The 14,533-nt window shown below is 43.3% G+C and overlaps 1 protein-coding gene across 2 annotated transcripts in view; it reads left to right on the forward strand.

The window, feature by feature from the left end:
* LRMDA (leucine rich melanocyte differentiation associated) overlaps nt 1-14,533 on the forward strand; it is a 1,053,965-nt gene that overhangs the window by 508,897 nt on the left and 530,535 nt on the right. Inside the window, exon 2 of one of the 2 annotated variants that reach the window (XM_046026162.1) lies at nt 11,598-11,698. The exons of the other annotated variant lie outside the window; for it this stretch is intronic. Within the exon in view, the coding sequence (XP_045882118.1) occupies nt 11,643-11,698 (56 nt within the window). The 5' untranslated portion in view covers nt 11,598-11,642. The remainder of the gene's footprint in view (nt 1-11,597; nt 11,699-14,533) is intronic. 2 annotated transcript variants of the gene reach the window in all.

Below are 14,533 nucleotides of genomic sequence, written 5' to 3' on the forward strand. Positions count from 1 at the left end.
AAAAAGGGTGATCCCTTTAGTAACATCCTAAACTAGGTGTCAAATAGAATTTCCTGGGCTACCTTTTGAAACTCGTCAGCAGTAATACTGTTTCTAGGGGAACTTGAACTGTGACTTCCTGGACACAACTTTTAAATATAATGCCTTCCAAAAGGTAGCTTGCAAGTGGTGGTGGACTGGGGTGTCTCCCACATGCTGAAACTTTGCTCTGATGCTGATGTCCTAGAGGGTACTTGGCTTATCTATTGGTTTATCAAGGATTCTCTACAAGTGGAGTAGTCTGAGGTAGACATCAAAGACAGGACATGCTACAGTGAAATTCAGGTTGAATAAAAAATCAGTCTTGACCATGTGGCCAGTTTGACCTTTGTCACTGAATGATTCCTAAGATATGTGTATTCTTTCCTTGAGGCCTCCATGGTTCTCTTTCTGGATAATTATGGGTCCAGCTCTCTAGTCAAACACAGACCCTCCTGTGCCCCCTTCTGGGTAATGTGGTCTGTGAAAAAGGCATGGGCTAGTGAGTAGGACATTGAGATCTGGCTTGGCCAAGAACTAGCTTTGGGCCCTTAGTCCAGTTTCTGCTTTTTGTAGGCTCCAGTCTCTTCATCTGTACAAGGAAGAGATGAAATGTCCATGGGTTTGGAGACTTCTCCTGTCCACCTCTCAGGTGAGTGGAAGCTGGTGTGTGTTCTGTGAGCCTCACCTCTACTTCAGGCCCAGCTCTTCTACTGTGATCTACTTAATTACACTAAACTTTTGCAAAAGATTCGTTTTGGGAAGAGAAGTGCTGGTGCTCCAAAATTTTTGAAAACCACCTCCATATTCTCCTCTCTGTAGCCAACACTTTTCATTCTTTGGGTCCCAGTATGCATCATGGTAGTTTCTAGCATGTATACATATGGAGTTTTATTGCAGTCACTGAACTATCCTCTTCTGCCAGGCACTCCTAGGGACCACAAGTCAGGACATAGCTAGGGAATTTGATGAAGGGATTCGGAAGGGGTTAGGGATGAACAGAGAGAGGACTTGGAAGGGAGATGGGCACAGAAGACCATGTCCTAGTTACACCTCTGGACGGCTATGACAAGGATAAAAAACTCTAGAGTCATGACGTACATAGTATCTAAGATAGTAATGATGCCTTCTATTTGTTCATTGTTTTAAAATGTTGAAAATATTCACTGCCATTGTCACATTGGAAATTCTGATTAACCCTAGAAGGTAGGAAAGGCAGTAGTTACTGTCCCGGGTCTAGACCTGGGGCGGGTATTGAATCCTGTGCCAAGGTCACATGGGTAGTAAAAGCCCAAATCAGGACCCTGTCTTTTTACTCTTGGTCTAACACTATCTCCATTTCTCTTTTCCACAGTAGGTGGTTTCTCAATGGCCCTGCGGTTAATACATTGATAGTAGAGAAGAGAAGAAGTTGACTATTTCTTTCCTTCCTTTCGATATTCTCTTCCCTTCTTTCTGTCCCCATCAAAGAAGAAAGGTGTCTTGGGGTGGCTTCAGGCAGCTGCTTTTCCTTCCCTCTCCTCCCAGCAGGAAAGCAGGGTGATTAGGGGGCCTTCTCCTAGCTGAGGTGTTAAGGGTTTATGTAGTGCTTGCCGATGGATGGCTAATGGACTCAGTTGGGTCGTTTCAATGAAAGTTTCCCACAATCTGATACTGAAGTGGAAGCCTTGAGTGAAGCTTTCATCACTTTTTCACCAGGCTCATCAAGGACTTCCTTTTCCTCTCTGGAAATTGTATTTCATGCAGTGTATTTCTGATCCAAGTGTTACATCAATCAGCAGTTCAGGGTAGCTTTGTGGTTCTTCTAGAGCATTTTACAAGCAGGGATGGGGTTTCTTATTTGGTTCTGCTCAGCCCTCCTGGACTCTTGGAAAAATACTCCAACTGCAATTTCCTTCCATCTATTATGATCTATTCTTTTAGTTGCTATTAGAATTATTGGTTTTTCCAAGGCATTATCTTAATAAAGGCATTCCTTTCTGGGCTATGCTTGACCTGTGGGTGAGACTGGGAATCTGTTTCTTCTCATGGTAAAGTTAGGGCTCTCAGAAAACAGAAAAATGGAGCCTTTGAAACATGATCTCCTTCGCCAACAACTTCTCTGTTGCTAAAAGGGCTGCTGGGTGGAGAGATGGCCTGTTCCTTTCAGTCTAGAGTGGTTTGTTTGTGAGAGAGTCCTCCCAAATGGTCACTTTTTCATGTTTTGGATGTCAAAGAAAGAAGCAAGACATTTTAAACTAACAGTGGTGGAAATATTGGATGACAAGGAAGGGGAAGTGAGATCAGGAACTTGAGCATATCACCTAAGCTGTTTTCTGGATGTTTGTCAGAAAAGTGACTTTGATGTGTTGAATTACAGGAGTCAGGGCTGAAGAGCTCCATGATGAATATATATTGCTTGACCAAAAGTTCACCTAAAAATTAGGATGTGAGGTCATGAGCTGATCTCAAAGGAAGGTGATTTGGGAGTCTGAGATTTGGAATTTGGATTTTTTTTTTTTAAATTTAAAAAGAGGGAAAAAATGCTGCCATTCCCCCAATAAAAATATTGAGCCAAGATTTTCTTATACAGGGTCCAAAGGTGGGAATTTGTCCCCAAATTCTATTCTAGACCTATAAGACCTGAGATTAAGATTCGGGGTAAGTATTTTGCCCTTCTCATTTCTAAAATCCATCTGAAGCTTTTTTGAAAAAAACTCTCCCAGCCGCTGTGACAGGGTATCGCAGCTGTCTGAGGGTTTTTTTTCCCCCTGTTATCTTTCCTTTCTTTAAGAAAAGAGTCGTTTCAGAGGCAGCCGTGACAGCTCTGTCATTTCACTCACACCTCTAAATTTCCCTTTCTGTTGTCAGTCAGCAGACAGCAGTCCCGGGATTCTGATGGGCCTGAGTGATGTCCAAATCCAGGAGAGATTGGCGAGAGGCCTGGAGCAGTGCGTCAGAAGCAGTCATCCTCTCTGCCTTTATTATGAGAACAATTGTTAGGAGTCGAAAAAGTTCCTCCATGCCAGGATCCCTGACTCTCCACTGCTGCCATCTGCAGCGTGCGAGGCCTGGGCTGGGGAATCCTTGGAGCACATTTTACAGAAATTCCAGTTAAGAGATGGTACGGAGTTCCTCTGGCCTATGGGCTATCCTGGGGGAAATTATTTCAAAAGATTGATTTATTTGATTTAACTTTTTTTTTTTCAAAGCACGTGTAGGTTCACAGCAAAATTAAGAAGGAGGGGCAGAGATTTCCATATACTCCCTGCCCTGACATCATCAGCATCTGGAAGCAGGGTTTGTTACAACTGATGAACCCGCACTGATATATCATAATGACCCAAGTCCATCGTTTACATGAGGGTTCACTCTTGGTGGTGTACATTCTGTGGGTTTGGACAAACGTATCATGACAGGTCTCCATCATGACAGTATTATATAGAGTATTTTCACTGCCCTAAAAATACTCTGGCTCCACCTGTTCATCCCACCCCACAAATGAATCCTACATTGGCAGGAAGTCCTTTCTGGAAGAAAGCACTTCAACAAGAACCGTAGCAGTAGCTCCTAACATTGATGAGAGCTTCTGTGCTGGGCACTGGGTTTCACATGCACTCTCCCATTCATTTTCCAGCAGTCCTGCGGTTGGTACTATTTGTCATCCCATTGTAGTGATGAGGCACCTGAGGCTCGACTCCTTTAAGTAACTTTGGTAACTTGCTGAAGGCCATGCAACCCATGAGTAATCGAGCTGGGATTCGTGTTCAGGTCTGTGTGGCACTGTTGCCCCAGTGCCTTAAGCCATATGCAGTTCTCAAGTGCCACAACTGTCTGTTTTCCACGGTGAAAGGAAACATGACAATTATAAGGACCTGCAAGACAAGTGAGGCCTGTGCCCTTGTCCTCTAAAGCATGAGGGCACCTGGATTAAGAAGATAAGTTATCGTAGCACCATGAGTATGGGGTTGTCAAAGGTGCCCCAAGGGGTGGGATAGAAAGGCTGCTTGTGCCTGGAAGGAAGGGTTCTCTAGTTGAAATCAATCTGGATTTAGAGTATCTACAAAGGAGACCCCAAAATACGTATAGTGATGTGTGCTTCATTTAGGTCACATGGTGGAGCCTAGTTTACCGATTGATTCTGGGCTTTTCTGCCAGGGCTTGGCGTGTGATTTGGGCAGTCTCAATAGTTGCCTTGTAGATGTCAGCAGAATTATGAACAGCAAAATTTTCATTTTTAGGGCGGTCAATTTTCCATCTTCTTTTGTCAGTGATATACCGTTACTCCCAATTTTCTTTTTCTGTCTTCTATTAATTTCTATGGAAGATACAGCATCTTCTTCATCCACAGCTATGTCCTGTGTTCTACTGGACTGCTCCCTGGGGCTTCTGTAGAGGGGAGGCTGATAACACACCTTGCCAGGCATGCACCTGCCAATAACACATTCACGTTCAGGCCTGAAGCTTTCAAGTGACGAGCCTCCCAGCCAAGTGTGATGCTCATTTATTCCTCCAAAACATATTTGTTAGATGTCTGGTTTCTGGAGATAGATTGTTGAGTGTAAATCCTGATTCTGCCTCTTAGTAGATGTGTTCCCATGGGAGGTTGTTGAATTTCTCTGTGCCTTTGTGATTTTTGTCTGTAAAATGGGGGTGATACCAGTGCATGAGTCAAAGGGTTGTTGTGATTAATGATTAGGATTATAGTGAACACTTTTATAACCCCTACTAAAAACCAAAACTGTCCTAGGAGCTTCACATTTATTCATTCATTTAATCCTCACAGCAACTTAATGAGGTTCATCCTGCTCTCTCCCCATGTTGCAGATGAAGATGCTGAATTGTAGAAGCTTAAGCCATTTGCTAAAGGCAGATGGTTGGTAAGCAATGGGGCAGAGATTCCAAATGAACAATTTCTCTACCACCATCTTATTCCCTTCCTATGATTTAATACCCCAAAAGTGCTTGGTGTCATGCTTTGAACGTAGGGTTCGGTAAATATTGTCGCCAGAAGTAATAAGAATCACAGTATTATTGTTAATGCTAGGCACCATGTTAGCTATGAGCAGTAAAGATGAGCAACCCCCAAACTGCTCACTTATGTACTTCACACACTGGTGAGGAGTAGAGATACTTATGCGGGCAGTAGCTATCAGGTATATACAAACTATGGGATATAAGACCTATGGGATGCTATGGAGGGAATCATTTCTTTAAATAGAAATTACTGGGATCTTTTATCTCATGTCAGGCATTGTGTTAAGTCCTTTATGAGTGTTTTCCTTAATTCTACTTGGTACATCCATTATTATTCCATTTCATAGACATCAAGGACAAGATGAGGTCAAGTGACTTGTCCAGGATCATGTGGCCAATGAGTGTTCAGTCTGGGATTTGAACCCAGGGCTGTGCGACTGAAAGTCCTGGGGCTTTGAACCTCTGCCTCACATGCCTGAATGTCTCTGCATTGGCAGTGGGACTTCATAATTCTTATCTGAACGATAGAATCAAGGGTGACCAAATAGCAATGAGGTCATTACCTCCCTCCCACTATCCTTTCCGCACCAGGCTTCTAGGAGATTTTTCAGTGAATTGGTAGTGAACTGGATGGAAGCTACCATTTCTGTTGATTTGTCTTGCTTCTTTAGAGTGGACCATGTTGGACTGCCTCCCCCTGCAACACACACTTGCATATGCTCATGTGACCCTCTCTTCATGGAATGCCAATGGCTGCATTCTTCAAGGTCAGATGGGGTGCCCTGTTTTTGTGACCTTCCTTGAAAATGCTTTGAAGCTTGGAAGCACTTACACCACATTTTTGCTTTGTTCTGTGTCATGGATATTAGGCTGCTCTGACCGACTATCTTTAGAGCTCTCTTAGAAACAGAAGCCATGTCTGCTCAATATTCTACAATATTCATCACAGGCTGATGAATAAACCAGACCTCCCCAAACTAGGAGTCATTTTTTATTTATTTTCTTTCCATCAACCCCACATCCATCCATTGAAGTCTTGTCAGCTCTACTCCTAAAATATTTCCTGAGTCTCCACCACCACCACCCTGGATTCAGCCACCATCACATCTTACTGGAACAACCACAGTAGCTTCCTGCTCTGTCCCTTCCCTTCTTGCCTCCCTGCAATTCCTTTGCCTTTGCCGCGTGGCAGTTAGAGCAGGCCTTTAAATTGTCAATTAGATCATGTCACTCTTCTGTTAAATCCCTCCAGGGGTTACCTTTTGCACTTGATATAAAATCCAAAGTCTTTCCATGACTTGGTGTGATCTGGTCCTGTCAGCCTCTCTCACCTTGCCTTCTGGGCCTCTCCCATTCTAGACACATGAGCTTCTTGCTGGTCTTGGGCTGTCACTCAAAGACAGCAACCTCTTCTTCTTTTTTGGTCTTAGAATCTTTAAGGAGTTGTCCCTGTTGTGTAGAACATCCTAGAACATTCTTGGTTTCGTTGGTTCCTTCTTATCATTCAGGTCTCAGCTCCAATGTCACCTCCTCAGAGAGACTTTCTTTGAAAAGTGTAACTGAAATAGTCCCCACTCCCAACTGGCTCTCACAGTCTAGTCCATTACTCTATCTTGTTTTCTACAGAGTACCAATTACTGTCTTTTTATTTATTTGTCTACCTGTGTATTATCTATCTATCCCCAGCAGAAGATAAACTCCATGAGGGAGGGCCTCATCTACTTTGTTCCACCTTGGACTCTGTGTACCTCCCAGACTGACTGGCCTGGAATACCAGCTAATAAATAGTAAGCAGCTGATATTTAATAAGAGATTGCTTTTTGCCACACGTTTTTCTAAGCACATTACATGCATGTGTCTAATCAGTTTTCGCAGTGACCTCAGGATGTGGGTATTAGTCTAATTCCTACTTTACAGGTAAGGAGACTGAGGCACAGAGGGTTTACAACCAGAGCCCAAGGTCACGCAACAAGTTAAGTGGCAGAGCCTAGATTCGAAAGCAGGGAGCAAGACTTCAGAGCATGTGTTCTCAGTCACCACATCATGGCGGATCTCAGGTAGACAAAAATACTTGTTAAATGAATTAGTGCATAGAAGAGCCAATAATCTGGATTATTGTGGAAATGTTCTGGGCCTGGACATGGTCCAATACATGCCAGAGCGGGGGAGGGGTATGGCACTGCCCATGTGGGTATTAAACACCTAACAACTCAAAAATGGGTTTTGCTTACCACTGCAGCTGCTATTTATACTTTATACTTGATAGAGCTGTCTGGCCCGATGGTCCCTTTTTTTTTTTTTTTTTTTTTTTTAGAGGAGAGAATTGTGGGAAATATTTTGTTTTCCCTGGGAGCCAGGCTATGTATTTACTTCAAGTTTTATTAAATGAGTTATAAATTTTCCCAGCAATTTACTCATAGCTCAAGAGGTTTAATTTGCATGTGTTGCCTTTTACAATATGCTTTTCGTAATGTTGCAGATGCTTCTTCCCCAGCTTCAGTAAACAACAGGCACTCAGCCAGGTTTTTGACTGAACATGTGCCAGGCCTTGAAAATACAAATTAACTCCATGGTGGCCGTGGGGGGCCACATGCCCTACTTCGTCCAGGGCATCTGGGGAGCTGAATGGAATTCATGAGGGGCAGGAGACAAAGATTTTCTGGATATTCCTTTTGAATATATTTTTGAATGTTTCTTTGACCTACAAAATAACTCAGACATTTATGCTGAGACATCAGATTTGTATTCGGTCCTACTTAAGATACAGTGTTACTATCATGACAAAAAGGGGCTATTGGGGCCCCAGGGTGATTTTTAGAAAGACCAAAGTCATTTTGACCTTCAGAGAAGTTGGCCAGGGGTCTCTGATGGGGATGCTGTTTGAACCACTAAGAAGTCAGCTCCTCTGAGAGTCCAGAGTCTGCCCCTTGGCTCCAAGAGAGAACAGTAGGGTTGAGAACTTATCCTTTGGAGTCACACTGCAGAGTCTGAGTTCTGGCTCTGTCGTTTATTAATTGGGTGACCTCAGGCATGGTACTTAAATATTTTCTGTGCCTCCTTTACCTTGTTTATCTAAATGAGGTTATAATGGTTCCCATCACATGATGGGGACCTACATAGGCTTGTTGGGAGATGTAAATAGAATACTGTGTATAAAACATGTCAACCAGTGGTTCATAAATGATTACATAAAGGACAACACCTGTTGTCGCAGGACCTTGTTTAGTTCCTGACAGATGCTTTGGGTAGGGTTTTTCCAGTCGTATCTTGGTTGGGGTGGTAGGTATGGTGCCAGAGTAAGAGAGGGGTGGTTATATTCATTAGAATGAGGTTCAGGCGTGTGTAAGAGAAAGACTCAAATTAAGTGGCTTAACATTATAGAGCTTTCTTTCTCACATGGAAGACTCACAGTAAGTGGATTAACATAGAGATTTCTTTCTCACGTAAAGGACATATAGGGGTAGGTAGTGAACGGTGGGTCTGATAGTTTCATGACGTCATGAGGAACCCTAGCTGTCTTCTCTTTGAGCTCTATCATTCTAAGTGTATTTTCTCATGATTCAAGATGGTGGCTTGCGCTCTTGTCGTCACGTGCTCATTCCAAGAAGGAAGAAGGGGAAAAGAACAAAGAACAGGCTCGCTCTCTTTGAAGAAAACTTGTGCGAAGTCCCACATACCACAGCTCCTTATATCTCATTGGCCAGAACTTAATCACAGAGCCACAAGTAGCTGAAGGAAAATAGACTCCTTCATTTTGGCAGCCATATGCCAGATAAAAACAGACTCAATTATAAGAAGGGGGTAGCAAAAGGGTGTTGAAATAACAGCTACAGATGGGTTGTTAGTATCGGTCCATGGTTTTCAGGGCTGGCGTCAGAAGGAATTTCCAGGTACATACGGCAGTACTTTCCTGTTTTGTTTCACGGATGATTTTAGGTAGTAAATGGAAATTTTAAAATAATCTTGTAATTACTTTTTGTATGAGTAAATTATAACTAGAATATCTAACACAGGATTTTGTAGATATCACATAGTTTAAGGTTTTTTTTAAGTGAGTCAATTTTTTATAAAAAAATTTAGAAAATTTACAAAAAATTTACAGAATTTACCAAAAAATTTACAAAAATTACCAAAAAATTTACCAAAAAATTTAATTTTTACAAAATTAAGTAAATGCGGCATACAGAGATGAATGGGGACAGGATGCAGAGTGGTTATGTGTGGGCTCTGGGGTCAGACAGTCTGAATTTGAATTTGTGGTCCACCCCTTATTGGCCAAATGACTTTCACCTTTCTGTGCTGCAGTTTGCTTATCTGTAAAATGGCGTTAATAATAGTACCTCCCTCCTTGAGTTGTTTTAAATGAATTTGTACTTAAAAGCTCTTAGAATAGTGCTAGGCATATCATCATTTCTCTGTGAACATTTTTCATTGCTGTTGTTGCTACTGCTGTTACCATTATTGTGGTTTTTACTGGTAGTCGTATTATTATTAATGACAAAAGATAGCACTTGGATAGAGCAGAAATGGAGGGTGCTACATACCTGACTAAAATTAGGGAAACACTGGCTTAGAAGAATGAGCTTCGTGGTTAACCAAGACCAATCTGAGACACAGCTATAAATAATAGTTTTATTAACAGTTAAAACTAGTGTTTTATAGTTTAAAGTGGTTCCATATATGATAATAACATTGATTAGAGTTTATGGCATTTACTGTGTTTGGGTACCATGGGGTTTGCATTAAAGATAGCGTTTTTGATTCTCCCAGCATTACAGGTTAAGTGTTCTTTCTATTCTGTCGATGGAGAAACACAGTGTGGGCAGGTTAAGAAAATTACTGAACGTTCTGTCATCATGGGACCAGCTTCAAGGCCCCAGCTGATAAAAGTGTTTTCTCCATCTCCCTTTGGGGGCTCCCTCCTGCCTTTGGGTTATCCAGAACTCCTTTATTCCTATCTTGCCAGCAGGCCATTCTGATTCCTCTTCCTTCCCGTTCCCCTTCCCACATCGTAATTGCCAGCTTGTTCATAGCGTGGTCCATTTCCTAAGCCTTTCTGCACTGTCACAACTGACCTGTCCAGTGTCCATGTTCCCGCAGGACACAGATGACAGCATCTAGTGTAATGAATTCTTCTATGAACGTGGACATTAATGGACTAATATGCTACCTCTCTGAGTAATTAATTTTGGAATAGGCCTGGAGATCCCAGGCAGGAAGCAGTTTAGCAGTCTGGTAGACCTGTCCTGTAGTCAACTGGGGGATTGGGGGGCCGTCCTCTGATATCTCCTCAGTCATTCTGTGAGGTTTTGACATGGCTCTATCCTAGAGTCCTGACAAAAGTGGAACACTGAGATGGTGAGCAAGGGGGACCAAGCACAGTGGGGAGCGATCAGGGAAGGACAGGGGCTTCATCACTACCCACCTCCACCCAGACCTCCCAATTCCCAGCCCAGGGCTTGACACACCGTAAGGACTCAGTCAGTATTGTTGATATATGAGTCACTTACTTGAGGCCTTTCAGATGTGAGGGGAACAAAAGGCCCCTTAAGGAATGGGACAGTGAATTATAAGGGGTAAAGTTTGGTTGAGATTTTTGGACTTGATAGATTTGTTTGTTTGTTTGGGCTATAATGGTGTGTCATCATGGTCGGCTTACTGTCATCCATGGACCCTGTGTGTTTCTGGCTAAGTGTGAACTGAACGTGAATAGCACAGTGCTGGGATTGGGGACATTCATCTTCCACTCTCTTCTCTATCTTTGAGCTGGAGGCTCAATGTGTTACTCTTGTGATGTCATAAAGCAACTGATGTCTTAGTACATCCTGTAAGAATTATTTCCTCTTTTACTCTTGCTACAAATTGTACCTTATGATCCATTGAATTTCACTTTCCTATTTTTCCAACATTTCTCATTTTCTGCCCTTTTTTTTATCCTCTCTCTCAGATCACTGGGGAAAGGAAACAATGTTGCTTAGCAACCGGTGAGAAACCAGTCAATACTGTTTCTAATATTAACCCATTGGTAACAAGGAAGCAAGGTGATCCATGTGTTCTGGAACACTCCCCTAGCACGTTTTAAACTATGAGTTCACAAAAGTTGGCAGCCCGACTTAATATTCTTGTCATGAACATCAAAGATTTTTATGGATAGTTATAAATGTTCCAGAGTTGCAAGTTACGTAAATTGTCTGTTTATTGAAGTGGTTCATTTTTGGACTTTTAATTTTGAAATGTGCTGTGATTATTTTGCTTTCATTTTGGGGATAAAATAGTTTCTGATCTCAGCGGGGCTTTTGTGTGTATGTGTGTATGGTGTTTTGGTGTATGTGTGTTTGGAGTCCGTTCAGTTCATTCATCTGATAAACATCTATTTTCTGGTTTGGATCATTCATTCCTCTGACATTTATTGAATCCTAGTTTGTGCCAAGGACCATGAAGACTCTGTGGAGTATCACTGAGCACACATGGTTCTCGTATCCATCTTTTTGTCAGCAAGGTCTTTTTCTCTTTTCAGCTTCACTTACTGAAATGCCACATAACAATCCTGTATTTTCAGACACTGTAGTTACTCTTCTACTAGAATGGTTTCTTTGGCTTTGACTCAACAATATTATTCTTAGGTCCTTTCAACTTTTAGGAAATAAGAAATAAGAGGCAACAAAAAGATGAATCCTGACCCACACTTCACTCGCACATACAGAGATGTGGCTGGCATGCACAGGTAAGTTTAAGAACATGAATCTGCCTTCCGCAAAACTATGATGTTAATGTAGTTAACCTTCAGACCTTCTCTTCTTACATACATGCCCCCCTTTTCTTGCTACAGATCACCTGTTAAATCTTTCAAATACTCAGCAACCTTATGCCAGTCAAACATCAACCCCCCGTTGGGGCTGATCTCCTCTTTAGGGTGTCATTCACTTTCCTGAAGACTCTCTACACACAGAATATCTTTGGGGTAGATCACAAGTCATCCTCAAGTCCTCATAGTCTGAGAGAGTCTGGAGCAATGAACTCCCCAGGCCAGGGTAGCACTTAGAGTACTGAAGATTGTTGTGTTGAGGCGGGAGGGCCTTTAGAGGACCAGCCATTGCCTCTGGAGCCATGGAAAAGCAAACTAAAAACACAGAAGGAAATCTTTTCTCAAGGGACTGAATAACCAAGTATGTTTTTCTCCGGGATGTTTTTGAGGGCTGTGAAATATATTTTATATCACAACCCAGTACATATATGTTTGTGTGTGTGTGTGTGTGTAATAAAATGTTTATGTTTTGTATTGCATTTACTGAGTTGAATTTTGAATTTTTCATGGACAGTTACAGGACTAAGTATCAGGTTGAAACTTCCATTGGGCAGGGTTGGTAAAACCCATGATGATAGGATGAAAGTTGGAGGTTTGGGAGATAGTGAAAAGGTATTCTTGACCTTGAAGGTATATGAATTGTCTTCTGATTCATTTAAGTTATATTGCTAGGATATGGACATGGGGGTAAGGAGGATTTGTCTAGTACATGACCTCTCCCAAAGTGAATGTTGGTGGTCTTAGCTTGTCACACTCAGTTCTCCCATCTGGCAGAGGATAGGAATCTTGCTACTAAATGCAGCCCTCTTAACTTCTCCATGTGGCCTGCCATCCAATTTCAGCAGCAAGAAACTAAAAGTATTTGTTGATGAGAAGTATTTTCTCTCATGTTCATGCCTCACTCATCACTAACACTGAGAAAGCAGCCTTCCAGCTGCCACTCACAAGGCTGCCTAGTGCTGGTCCTAGGCAGAGTGTGGCAGCTGGGGTCTGGCCCTTAGGACCCAGTTAGGGGTCAAGGTGGGATATGATCCTAGGAAGAAGAACAGAAGCCTTATACTCCCTGCTCAGGCAACAGGATAATCCCTCTGGCTGTTTCAGATTGGGGTGGAGAAAAGGGATCCAGGCACATGTGTGGCCTTTTTCTGGGCACTTCCATTGCCTTGCACAGCTGTGCCACTTTGTGTCTAATCCACTCAGCGCCCAGCCTCCAAACCTTTGCTACGTCTCTTCCCCAGGATGTAGGAATCTTCTCAGTGGATTCTACTCTTTGTCCTTAGTCTAAGGCTGAACTTGGGGCTAAGTCACCTGCCTGCTCCAAGGCTTATCCATTCTTCTCTGGTCAGAGCATGAGTCTTAGAGGCGGTTATTGCAAAGAATACCACCAAGCTAGCTTTTGAAATTTTATAGCCCCATACTGCTGATCCTTTAAATGTAAGGAAATGATGAAAGAATGCTTCAGTGCAGTTAGAAATGTGGCTTTGTTGGATTTAAAAGACATAATTCACATTTGTTTGTTTAATCATTATGGAAATGCAGTGTGTGCATGTATCCCAAAAGCATTTTTAATTTCCCTGATGTAGCTCTCCTTTATATTCAGAAGTTACATATTTTAAAATAGAGCATATGTCGGGGGCCTGGGTAGCTCTGTCGGTTAAGTGTCTGCCTTCGGTTCAGGTAATGATCCCAGAGTCCTGGGATTGAGTCCTCTGTCAAGCAGGAAGCCGCCTTCTCCCTCTGTCTCTCACCCCACTCATGCTTGCTCGCTCTCTCCCTCCCTCCCTCAAATAACTAAATAAAATCTTGAATTAAATAAAATAGAGCATATGTCTATGTGTGCATGTCTCTTCCATGTGTATTATTATGTGTACATGGGTATACACATGCATGCATATGCCAAAAGCCTTTCTATTTTTCCTGCATTTTCTTACACCCCTGTAATGCTGTTCCTCGTGCAGGGAGCAGGCCAGGCAGTGTTGGGGCAGAGCGAGTGAGTTGTACCTTGCTAAGCCCTGACCATGTTCCACGAGGTCATGTGAGAATGTCAATATCAGGGCAGATTAAGTGACAGGCCTTTCCTCCAACAACTTTGTGATTTCGCTGGTTATTGCTGAGCTCATCGCTGTGCAGCAAGAGGGCAGTAAGTGGCTGGCTGTGTGGCCAGATGGGTACTCACTGCTGGAAAAATCTGCTCTGGTCCTGTGATGCCTGGCTGTCTGGATTTCCCCGGGGTGGGGGGTGGGGTGGGGTGGGATGTGTGTGTGTGTGTGTGTGTGTGTGTGTGTGTGTGTGTGTGTGTGCGCGCGCGCCCCTCACGGATGAGATCCAAGCTGGCAGCTGGAGGAGGAGGAAGGGAAAAGAGCACAGGCCTTGGTGGACCGTCCCTGGCAGTGGCCTGGTCTGCAGAGCAGGAAGGAACAGTCAAAGCCACATACCTATCACCTTCTCTGCCACATGTCCTCCCAGCAGGGTTGGGAAAGGCCGGCTGAGCCTGCCAAGGGAAGCAGCCATGTGGCTGGTCATGGTCCGAGGGCACTTGTTCTGCACGCAGGGCCCGACGCAGGAAGAACACTTCTGTCATGCAGTCTGAGCAGGAGTATACTAGGTTTGTCCCTTTGTCTGAGTCCCTGTGCGGGGGTCCAAGGAATGCGGCAGCCAGCCGAGTCCACGTCTGCAGCCCCACGAAGGGTCCCCGTGGCCCGCCACCAGAAGGCGGAGATGCGCGACTCCTGCGCATGCGTGGTGCATGATGAA

The sequence above is a fragment of the Meles meles genome, chromosome 13 (assembly GCF_922984935.1).
Source record: "Meles meles chromosome 13, mMelMel3.1 paternal haplotype, whole genome shotgun sequence".
In the NCBI taxonomy this organism is placed as follows: Eukaryota; Metazoa; Chordata; class Mammalia; order Carnivora; family Mustelidae; genus Meles; species Meles meles.